This window comes from Nanorana parkeri, unplaced genomic scaffold, assembly GCF_000935625.1.
Source record: "Nanorana parkeri isolate BGI_ZX_2015 unplaced genomic scaffold, ASM93562v1 scaffold301, whole genome shotgun sequence".
In the NCBI taxonomy this organism is placed as follows: domain Eukaryota; kingdom Metazoa; phylum Chordata; class Amphibia; order Anura; family Dicroglossidae; genus Nanorana; species Nanorana parkeri.
Window position 1 is genome coordinate 830,330 of NW_017306569.1, and position 11,716 is coordinate 842,045.

Consider the following 11,716-nt stretch of genomic DNA (forward strand, 5'->3'; position numbering starts at 1 on the left):
CCCCCCCCCCCCCCCCCTACCAATGAAGAAAGAAAAAAAAGTGAAATAAAAAAAAATGTAAAACAATGTACAGTATACATGTATTGTATATTTTTTGTATATCCTAAATGTACATAAAAAAATATTTCCTCCTGTGTTCACTGCACAAGCATTAAATGCTCACACAAGTGAATTCAATGTCATTTGACTTTTTAGCTATTGCAAGCCTGTGAAAAAGCTGCTTTGTGGTGCTAATTTGGCCTTTATCAACCCACCTTAATCTTATCTGAATATTAAGCTAACACTTCACGCAAGACATTTTTCTTTCTTGCGTGCGTGCCACGAAGTAAACAATAAACAGTAAACATAATGTGTGGAACCGAGACATCCCTGAAATAAAAAAAATAAAAAAACACTGAGACTGAAGAGGATTTAGGGAGAAAAGGCCTGGAGATCCAAATTTTTAAAATGGCATGCTTTGGAGATGCCTTAAACCTGCACGTTAATTTGCACACTAGTATAGATGTACTCCCCATTGGCAAGGGCATGTGGCCTGGTATGGTTTAAGTGGAGGGGGTGCACACTTGTTGCCCTCCCTTTCCTGGCCAGCTAGGCTGCATGCTATTTTTTTCTATTTTCTTAATGGCACAGTACACATTTCTTAATGGCACAGACTCCCGATGACATGACAAAGCTGCCCTGCCGCTACTTCCATCGCACATGACAGGTCCCCAGTGCTGCTAAAATATAAACAGCATTTATAAACTTTTCTTTTGTCTTTATCAAAGTTTAAGCAATACAAAGTGCTCAGTAACACACCGAGGTACAGAAATATAACCAATGATAACAACCAAAATAGGCATTTTGAAAGAGGTGCAGACGCCATACGGCATAGGTAGAGAAACAATGACAATAATATTGCTGATCTGCAAACAGGCTGGGTTCCAGTTGAATGCTTGTTCAACCCGAACCCCGAAAGCCAATCCCTATACATGAGTAAGCTTTTTCTACAGTCACTAACATGCTCCCAGCTATCCTCAGGGCTACACGATTTCACTTGTACATGGATGGAATGTAGTGGTCATTGCCAAATTCAGAGAGGAGGGCAGTTTGTCCTGCCTATGTACTGCAATCTCAGTCTGCAAAACAGTAAGCGTGGTATTGTATTATCATCGGCACATGAAAGGTCGTTAGTGGTTCACATGGATCCGTCATCAGAGCTGTTTTTCAAATTCCCACTCTGTGTTTCACAAATACCTCTCCACATCCTACTGTGCTGCTGGGAAATGTGGTCCGAGAGAAGATAACCCATCTCTATGCTGTGACATGGCTATTCTCCTGAATCCCTCCCATACATCAGCAACATTACTCTCTCTCTCTCTCTCTCTCTGAAGGTGAAATCATAGCAGTAAGCAATATTTGGGGCAGGTTTCACTCACTACTAAAAGTACATTTACAAACTATTATAGTCACATTTAAAACATTTTTTTTGTCTGGCTTCATTACTTTTTATTTTCTTGACAGCTGCAGTTCGGTATTAAATACATAGATTTAGGTTGTGACCTATTTACATTTCTTTCTTTAGTGTTGAATTGTTATTACCATAATACCCAAAGATCTATTTTCTGTTATTACTTACATTATATTTCTCCCCCATGCTGCAGCAGAGAAGGAATCAGGTGACCATGCATGGTGTATTGTCTATGTCAAGATGTGTGATTTTTGTAATTTCAGTTACATCGATATTTGTGAGAATATACGAGGAGCTTGTGATTTTTATCTTCTGACTTTGTATACTGCATTTGAAGGGAACAATGGGCTATGCCCTGCATTACTGCATTGCAGGAACAATTAACACAGTTGTGTATAAAATAATATGCAATATGCGTGGAAAAATGTTAGAAAGAATCTTTTGGTCAATTTTGCCATCAAAGCGACAGATTTAGTTCTCAGTGATTGGGCTGCCAGATAGACTGTGTATTTTCTCCCATCTGCAGTAATTGCAAGCACCTCTTTTGCAAGTTAGTTTAACCACAAATTTGTTAAACAAAAAAGTGCCAAGTAGCACTATTTAAATAGATACAGATATTCTGTTATGCATCTTGCATATGATTAAAAAAAAAAAACTTTCTCTAACTTGCAAAATATAAAATATATAGCATGAGACAGATTAGCAACCACAATCATTAAAGTAGAACCATGGGGTCAGTGCTTTTCCCCATAGTTCTCCCCAGGCTGTACCCGCCCCCTCCACGTCCGTTCCGCCAGTCAGCGCTGGAGTATTGGACGGGGGAGGGGGGGAATCTCTGCAGGGAGCTGTGAGTGATGGTCACGGCTCTCTGCAGGGACGAGAAGTGAGCAAGCGACGGTATGTGTTCCTCACTTCCCGATCTATTGAGCCGACATGTGACAATTTAATTGTCACACGTCGGCTCGAACTATGAGGCTGAGTGATTTTCACTGACCTCATAGTTCTCCTTTAAGACAGTATTGACAAATGTTCCTCAATAAGGTATTTTTTAAGGCAATTTGTTGTTATGCCATTTACTTGTAAATATGTTAGCATTTACCTTTTGCAGCCAAAGCAACAGATTTAGTTCTGCCTGGTTGCCTGGACAAATACGGACTGTATGCCTATTTTCTTAGCTGTGCTACCACCATAATCTAGAACGCGTCAATGAGAAGGCTCACGGGCCAGAAACAGCCCACTATAAGACTTTATTAGGCCCACCAGTCCAGAGCTTTGTACCAGCAAGCAGGGTTTTTTTTATTACTAGCCGGCGCTTGGAGTGGCAATTTAGCCAGCTGCCGCACCTCCACCCTCCTTCCTCCTGGACCGCATGTTTCTTCTCACTTGCATGTTTCTTTACAGCCGCACCTCCCTCCTAGGCGGCAGGTTTCTAGTCACCAGCACGTTCCTCCTTGCCTCTGCCTGTGGTCTCAGCAGCTACTAGTAAGTCCCGCTGTGTGTATCCAGGACTGACTGTGTCTAAGGGCACTACAAGTGTCAGAAGCCCTGTCCATTTAATGTGCCTTCACACACAGCAGTATCATGTAATGAACAGGAACTGCTGACACTTGTAGTGCCCTTACACACAGGACACCAGGACAGTCATATCATCATTATATGACAGTCGTGGTGTCCTGTGTATGAGGGCACAACAAATGTCAGCAGTCCCTGTCCATTATATGACAATCCTGGTGTCCTGTGCATGAAGTCACTACAAGTTTTAGCAGTCCCCGTCCATTTAATGGACAGGGACTGCTGGCACTTCTAATGCTCTCACACACAGGATTGTCATATAATGATTAGTGGGCCCAAGCTCTGTACCGCGGCAAGAAAGTAAAATAAAAGGTACTGTTTTGTTAGGTGATATTAAAGTCCGGCCCCTAATTTTATTCGCAACCCTTAGCATGGCCCTTTGGTTTTGACACCCCTGATCTAGAACCTGGGTCTCCTGTTATTATGAGGTCATCGTCATTGGAGACTTCTTTAGCTCCATCATGTGAGGCCGAGGCCTTCCGTGTCCACAAGGACCTTTGTCCATTTTGGACTTTTTGTCTGTTTGTGCCCCATTACTAGAGCAATCTGCTTGCAGAGGCTCTGACCGTGCTCCTGTGCCATCCCCGGCAGAGTCTAGCTCTGACCTTTTATAACTCTCCAACTCTCCAGCTCAAAGTAAGCATCCAAAACAAGAATGCTGAGCAGTGGCCATTGGTTTTAGCCGTTAGTGAGTCTTAGGAGGGCAATTTCTGTGGTGTGTTGTGAATGAAAGCCAGACTGCAAGGGGTCAAGAAGGTTGCTATCAGTAAACTACCAGCTCTGATGATTGTAGATTAAGCATTCTAGGAGTTTGGAGGTAAATCGAACCAATGAGATGGGTTTTAGGTTTTTCAGACTGGTGTGGTTCAGTGATGGCTTTTTAAGTATGGGGGTTGATCAGTGCATGTATCATAGAATAGAACAAGTAGTTATGAGGGATTGGAGCCCAGTGGGTAGGTAGTGAGGCAGCTGTCTGGACAGTGGAGATCTCATCACTAATTGCATTTATCTTTTTTTTATTTTTATGATTGGCAATGTCCAGGATGGTGACTAAGTTAGTGGGTGGAGGCAGTGGAGGACAAAGTAAAGAGTTAAACATAAAAAAGTTCATGAGGACTGGATCAGAGGGTGTTAATGACTACAGTATGAGAAAGTAGGTCTATTTGGAAGCATGGGGTGATTATTGTAAACTGTGCTCTGCAATATCCTGTTTAAAGCAACATTACTGGTTCTAAAACAAAGCAAAGGCATTAACCACCATTAAACATTTAAACCACAATTAAACATTTCTATAAGATAACTTGTATGTTGATCTTTAATTTTACCCACTCTTAGGCTGGGCACATACCTTACAACCATCTCAAGACTTTTGTCTTGCGATGGTTGTAAGGTACTTAAAAAAACGTATGATCTGCCTATCTTGGACAGGCAGATCGTACTTGCGATGATCGCAAGGCGCGCCCCCCTGGGGGGTGGGCTTCCGATGACCGCAATGCCGAACGGGACCGTCCCGTCTGGCTTTTATCGTACGAACATGCTACACACCCGCCGAACATCGTACGATGCTCGGCGCGTTTTCGAACATGTTCGTAAGTTAAAAGTCGTGCGACCTTACAGTAGTAGAGGTTGCACGGCTTCCACACACCTTACGATAATCGTACAATCGCGGGAATTCGTACGATTATCGCAAGGTGTGTGGGGACCTTAAGGCCTGGTTCACACCTAGGTGTTTTTAAGCAGTAGAAAACGCGCTTCCCAACACAAGAAATCCCATAATTTTTAATGGCTCCTGTTCACACCCGAGCAGCAAAACGCTAGCAGAAAAATGCCAAACACAGAAAAAAGTACATGAGCTTCTTTTGGCAGTTTCAGCTCGTTTATCCCCCACAGACTTCAATGGAAATGCCAGGAAACACACGGCAGAAGCATGTTGCGCATTTTCATGCACGTTTTTGCACGTTCGTCTATTGACCGCAATGTTTCTTGAGCTGGCAGTCAAAACGTGCGTCTTCATGTGCATGTGTTTTTGCCCACGCAAAAAATTTGCAAAACATGCAAAAAAAGCTAGCTGAACCTGCACGTACAAATGCGCAAAAACGATGATGTGAACAGGGCCTTAATGACCTGAAGGTTTTTCACAATTTGAAAGGTATCACAGTTTGTCAGACAATTAGCTTTGGGGACTGAAGGATCTGCAGATCTGAACACAGCAGGCAGGATCAGAGGAATATAAAGAGCAAACTGATGAGGCAACCAATTTCCCAAAGTCTGTTAATCTCTAAATCTGATGATAAAAGCATGGTTGCAGATCACACTCATAATTAAAAGCCATAGGTGAATCCTGAGGGAGTCCACCTACTGGAGTTGAGTCCCCCTTCCATTGCCAGAAGAACTAGAAGAGTGTTCATGGTGTCTGCTCAGCTGGTAGGCAGCTTCAATATTGATATAGCACAGCACCAATGCGCACTACTGCCAGCTCTGCACCTCCCAGTGACTAGTCTACACTCTCTCTTGATTCCCTGACACACACTGTCCCTTAAATATCACAGCTCAACTGCATACTGCTCTTGGCTCTGCAACCCCAGTCCACACTCTCCTGGCTCCTGTGCACACACCTGCCTTCCTCTTGTCCTGGCTCCTCGGCACACTACAACATGCTTTCCGTACATCAGCCCTCAGGCAGTTTATTGGCTCCCCATTACCGCTATTACTGCAGTCAAGAAATATTAGCTCCTTCACCTACAGATCCCAGCTCCTCCACACAGCAGCTGCCATGACTTTGCCACAAAGGAGAGCACTGTATTTTTAGCAGCTCTGCCACAAAACACTCTATTCAAGGTCACCAAGGCCCAAACACCAAGATTAATGCTGACGGAGTGACCTGATGGGGTTTGGAAAATAGGATGAGGAATGAGGATCCATTGGGAGGAGTAATTAACCTCTTGCCATCCGCCCGTAGTAAAAAAACGGACGGACGGCACTGCAGCATCTGCGGGTTGCCGTCTCCAGACGGCAATACTATATATTGTAAAAAAATAAAACCCCCAGTGGTGAATAAATACCACCAAAAGAAAGCTCTATCTGTCCCCAAAAAAGGGTATAAAATTCATTTCAGTACAGCGCTGCATGACGGAATAAATGTCAGTTAAAGTACCGCAGCGCTGAATACTGAAAAATGGCCTGGATGGGAAGGGGGTTTAACACCGCGGATGTCAACTGGTTAAAGAATTTACTTTTTTTTTAATGTCCCTTTGTGCTGAAGCTTGTGTGTCTATAAGAATCTTATTTGTGCCACTGTCATTGAAGAGTACTTTGCGAGTACAAGGACTCTAGCATACATGTGTGTTGTATACATGAGTAGGCTCAGACTCTAATATTCAATGTAATTCAAGCAAGTCCACTGTTATTCAGAGTGCACATAGTGCACTGCTGGTCCTACTGTACCTGAGGTGTCTCTTTCTCAAGTTCAGAGGTATGGTGGGAGTCTGAAAGGTTGTGGTCAGCCTGTCAACTAGTCTTTATGAGGTCCCATGATTTCTAATAGCGACCCTTTCTGGCACACCCAATTTCTTACAAAATGTTTTTGCCATACTAGACTCAAAACGTTGCCTACCCCTGCAATACAAAAAGGAATAGGTCAAACCTGACACACTTGTAGGCCACCTTCCTCTGTAGGTATCAAATACTTATGTTAAATGATCACATTGCATGATTATCCCCCCGTGTTTACTAGGGAGCATGCTAGAATACTGGACTACTGTTACACTGGGCAGGCATGCTGTGTTCCATGTATGCTTTTTAAGTTTAAATTTAAGAGTAGTGTCACATTAAAGCTGTCCAACAGTAAAATGTTGGTGGCTTAACAACATTAATCTTTTTTAAGCATCTTTAACAGCTGCCATAAATCATTATCTCAGTGAAACATTTTCCTTATCCTGGATATCCTTGGTTGATACTGCTGTTGGTTATTTACCAGAAAAGTAACCCCTATGAAATTGTGAATTTTTCCTGCAGGTCACATTCTGTCATCTGAGCCCTTCAAACCAAGGAAGGTGCCCCATGACCTAAGCGATATTCTCCCAAAATTGTATTAAATGAATATCAGGGAGTTCACCGATCATTGGATTTCTTTTATTGAGTTTATCAGACACCAACAGTTATATATTAAAAAAATGTTACTGCAGCCTGTACTGTTTGTGCACATTACAAAACTCATAGAGCTGTATTTCGATGATTTCACATGCCTCATAAAAACATGCAGTACAGTATATGAATTTCATCTCTGATCTATTCCCCAAGTAAATGGTGAACCAATTTTTGTCTAAGATAACTGCTTAAAAAATGCAGCTTCCCAAAATGTCCGAGCTAATGGGCTACCTTGTTCTATTGTTTCAGGTGGAGGTGCAGTTTACTCTTCTGTATGGCCCATTTTGATTATTATATATTGAACTGTTTTTCTTCTTGGTCTACTCTATCCTTTGTACACATTTACCAGATTAACCAACTTTTGGACTAAGCATGTACAATTATGTTTCTACTTGCCAAAATTACTGTACTGAGTTGATTTAAAAGGCAGAGTTTACAAACCTCAATCACATCAGCAAATAAACTGAATCACTGTCATTGACGGTTAACAATCAATACCCTGCTCCTCAGTTAGTACCTAAAAACAGAGTTTGATAAACATTAGTTTTAAACTAATTTCTAACTGTGTACTCCACCTCATTGCACTTTATATAGTACTAAACGCAGTTAACCCCATTTCCTACAAACTCAAGATATCAACATTGAATGTGTACAAATTTTTGCTAGACAGAAAATTGTTGCTAGGCAATTCACTGATACTGTTCTACTGGCCCTTCTGAGTGACATCAGCATCAGGTGGGAGATTAAAAGGCCTACACAATGCAACCACTGCCGTGCCCTCAGTAAGCTCCTGATTTGGGGTTTTAAAGCTTTAAATTAGATCTTTAATTGGCCTAATTGTGCGAATATAAAAAACGTAGACGTTAGTTTGATATTTCCTTTTTTTTGTTTGCCCTTACTTGAATCAAAAATTTTCGTCGGGTCGGCGTCGTTTTTTTAAAAAATTTCGACGAGTCATCGTGGACAACGCTGGACCTTGGAGGTAGTGTGCAGAATAGCCGAGCCGAATGCCGCTTGGTGGCATTCAGCTATTCACTCACTGCCGTTTGGCCCCTTATGAGAATAGGGGCAAACAGCAGCAAGTGAACTACCGGAGCTTTGGCTCATCCGATCCAGATGTTGGATCGGCTGAGTCGAACTGTTTCTGCACTTCGGCTCAGCCAAACATGCAGGGCATGTTCGGCTGACCGAAGGCAGCCGAAGTACGGCTGATTTTAGCCGATGTACGGCTGAAATCAACCATACAGAGCTGAAGCGAATAGCCGAACGCCACTCGACTCAGTTCACTTTAGCTCGGAAAAATTCACTCGGCTGCCTTTGGCAGCTTAGTGAATAATCATCCTAGTGTTTGTCAGGCACCACAGTACAAAGGTTACCAACTTTTAGCTCAAAGCAGACTCAAACTGTTTTTTCCAGAGCACTGTATGTTTGCCTCACCTGTACTAAATTGCCTTTGAGGGCGTAGTATAAAATCAGGGACTGACTAGAGGTGTGAAATCTGGGTAATACATAAATCACGGGCAGGATTTCTCCCGGCTCTCTGCATGACTCTTCTGGCAGCTATACATTTATTTGTTAAATAAAAGCTAGCAATCAGAATTAAAGAGTGGTTTCCAAACTGGCTCTAATATCTCCCTGTGCAGTTTTTTTTTTAGCTTTCCCTATTTCTCTCCCTGCAGCAACTTCCAATTCTCTGACACCATGGTTGCTCTGAGCTCTTCTTTTCTAATGAGGAGGCTGGCTTATCCAAAAGCCCTCCTTGCTGGCCCAATGGCCATGCAGTGCATTATGGTAAAAAAAAAATTCACACATAAATTCACCAGAACCTAAAATCTGCTGGATTTGCCAGAAATCCAAGATAGCAGCAAACCTCTTTCCAAATCCTGAAACACAATTACTGTAGTGCTAAACAATATATAATTTAACACAAACATTGGAGCAAGAGGATCTACCCTAATAAAACATCTAGAACACCAGAGAACTTTAAAGAACATCTGCTAAATTGACTGCAGACACTAAAGTACTGAATATTTGCATGCAGTCTATGAAATTTGTTAAAGCGATGTAAAGGAATAAAAGTGAAAAATACTTCCTATAAAATACTAAAATCTAACAAAATAAGTGCCTAATACGTGTCATGTTAAAATAAACCTATGTTTGGCTATTTATATAGAATGTAAATATATAATGTATTTTTTAAACTCCCTGTTTACAGAATCAGGGACTAATAAATGTCATAAACATACCATCTCCAATCTCTCTCAGCGCAGTCACAGCTGGGAAGGGGGGAGGGAGAGAGCATGGGTGAAGGAAGGAGTACTTGGGAGCAAGTATCAGGGTAAGCTTCCTTATATGCACTTTTGTGATTTTGCAGTTGTATTTGTTTTGTAAATTCTGTAAGGGTGTGAAATGGCTATTAATCATACACGGAATTTACCGATCAATTTCCTAATCTAAATGAAGTTTTTGGTACATACTAGAAAGCATTCGATTTATCTGGTCATTTATAAATGGATCAGGAAACATTCATATGTTTGTAGGTATATGGACAACCCTCCTTGGTGTACCCTGGCTGAGTCTACACAGAGGAAAATAATTGGTTGGGACTGGTCTTCCCAAATGATCACTACTCTTTACTCCAAATCAACCAATACCTGCAGTGCTCCCTGCTCCATAGGCATAATCATGCAAGCTTGCTCAATGCACTTTTGCATGTTTGAAAAAAGACCTTTTTAGAAAGGTTGTTTAGTGACCTGTTTGTACATAAATGGCTATCCACCATCTAATGTCTATAGGTACGCAGCTTCACCCTTCAACTACCTTTTTTGCATTACATCTGCAACCTATATGCTTTGTATAAGCATTTCAAATCTCTACCATAAAAATGTCCTTTTATCTTATGTGATGCAAAAATGCCATGTAGCAGTTACCCCTTGCTTTCTTATATATTGCATGCCATATTTGTGGGTAACTGGAGTGTGTTCCATTAATAAAGATGTATTTTTGGAATTTGCACTATTGTAGCACATGATTCTAATCACTGTGAAACAAGCAATGAAAGGGATGAAGTGCATGTAAAGCTTTGTGTGACTGACCTTGAAAAATATTGAGCATTTCTGGCTGGGAAAGCTGCTTAAATACTAAACCTGTGACATTTATTTTGAAATTCCTTGCAAATATAGGAAATGCATATTTTGCCTATATTTATTCTTGGTTAAGATTATGATTCTTTAAAGTCACAAACCCGAGCAATTTAAACTGAGCATATGATGCAAAATGCATAGGTGGGAGTTTTTGTTTCAGTGAGGAGTCCAGAAGAAGATCCAGAGGTATAAACAGTTGATTTATTAAAATCTCACTTTTTCTAGTATAGTTGAAATTGCCCCCCACCCTCCGGTAGGGAGGGTCAGTGGGAAGGGCCCAGTTTGACATTTCAGCTGGTGTCTCATTTGCTTTTAATGGAAGCACTTTTTTATGACTTTCCTTTTTGTTTCTTAGATTGTACTGACAGAACTGATTTCTTTATTTCTTGTACACCTATTGACAACTGCATGATTGAATATTTATAGTTCTTACTAAGTACCAATTAATATTGGTGTTGTCCTACCAGTAGCACTCTTAGGTTGAAGAACCAAAACTGGCACCTAATGTGACAACAAACCTAAAAAGATGCCACACTGCAAAAGATTTTCTTTTATATTATGGAAAATGCAACAAAGAGATGCTGTGATGTGTAAAAGTAGGTGGTAATATCAGCAATTCCTATCCAAGACATAGAAGAAGCCATGGACATATTTAGCACACAAGCTTAACCCATAGTTAAAATATCATTTTTGGGTGTACCAACTTTTAAAATGGAAGCAAACCGCAAACTGAGAATAAGATGAACAAAATGCATAAGCACACTTACTTCCATAATGGCATACATTTGAATACACTGTTCAGCAGCTTGCCTCAAAAAGATATAAAGAATGATTGCCTTGTTTAGAGCCATGAATAAATAACTGACTTGTATCTACAAGCCATTCTTTAGTACTTGTTAAATTTGTTCTGTTTGTTACCCTTCAGAATCTATGAATCAAGATGATCCTTCAAAAAAACTAAGGGATGTTATTCATCTTGCTGAGCTTTGCATTGAGGTTCTGCAGCAAAATGAGGAACATCATTCAGAGGTAAAAATGTACATTTCTTCTTCTGTAAGTAACATTTTCAACAGTAAGCTAATAGAAAACAAGCTTTTTTGAACGTGTAAACTGCCTGATACTGGACAGGATGAAGGTGTGTTGCTTGGAACAAATGGAGTACTTTACAACATCTGGTTTATTTCACATTGTAAATGATTTTTTTTACCCTGCATCTGCCATGTGTGAACAAGTTCTTGAATTTTATTTTATATTGAAGAAACATCTGTCTCTAAAATATGAAAATAAATCCCTGGAGGAAATGTTCTTCTAAAGAAAAATCATTGGTTTGTTATGTTTTTTTCTTTAGTGTTGCATAATATATGAGAATTAAAAGTTTTTTACATGAGTTTTTTTCATAGAGACT

At 40.7% G+C, this 11,716-nt stretch overlaps 1 protein-coding gene across 7 annotated transcripts in view; it reads left to right on the plus strand.

Annotated features, from left to right (window-relative positions):
• CADPS2 (calcium dependent secretion activator 2) overlaps positions 1 to 11,716 on the plus strand; it is a 254,962-nt gene that overhangs the window by 159,357 nt on the left and 83,889 nt on the right. For 5 of the 7 annotated variants that reach the window (XM_018557764.1, XM_018557767.1, XM_018557763.1 and 2 more), the window contains one exon: positions 11,237 to 11,340. In XM_018557764.1, coding sequence (XP_018413266.1) covers positions 11,237 to 11,340 — 104 coding nt within the window. Of the gene's footprint in view, positions 1 to 1,643; positions 1,659 to 11,236; positions 11,341 to 11,716 lie in introns of all 7 variants that reach the window. The other 2 variants (XM_018557765.1, XM_018557761.1) reach the window with 2 other exon arrangements.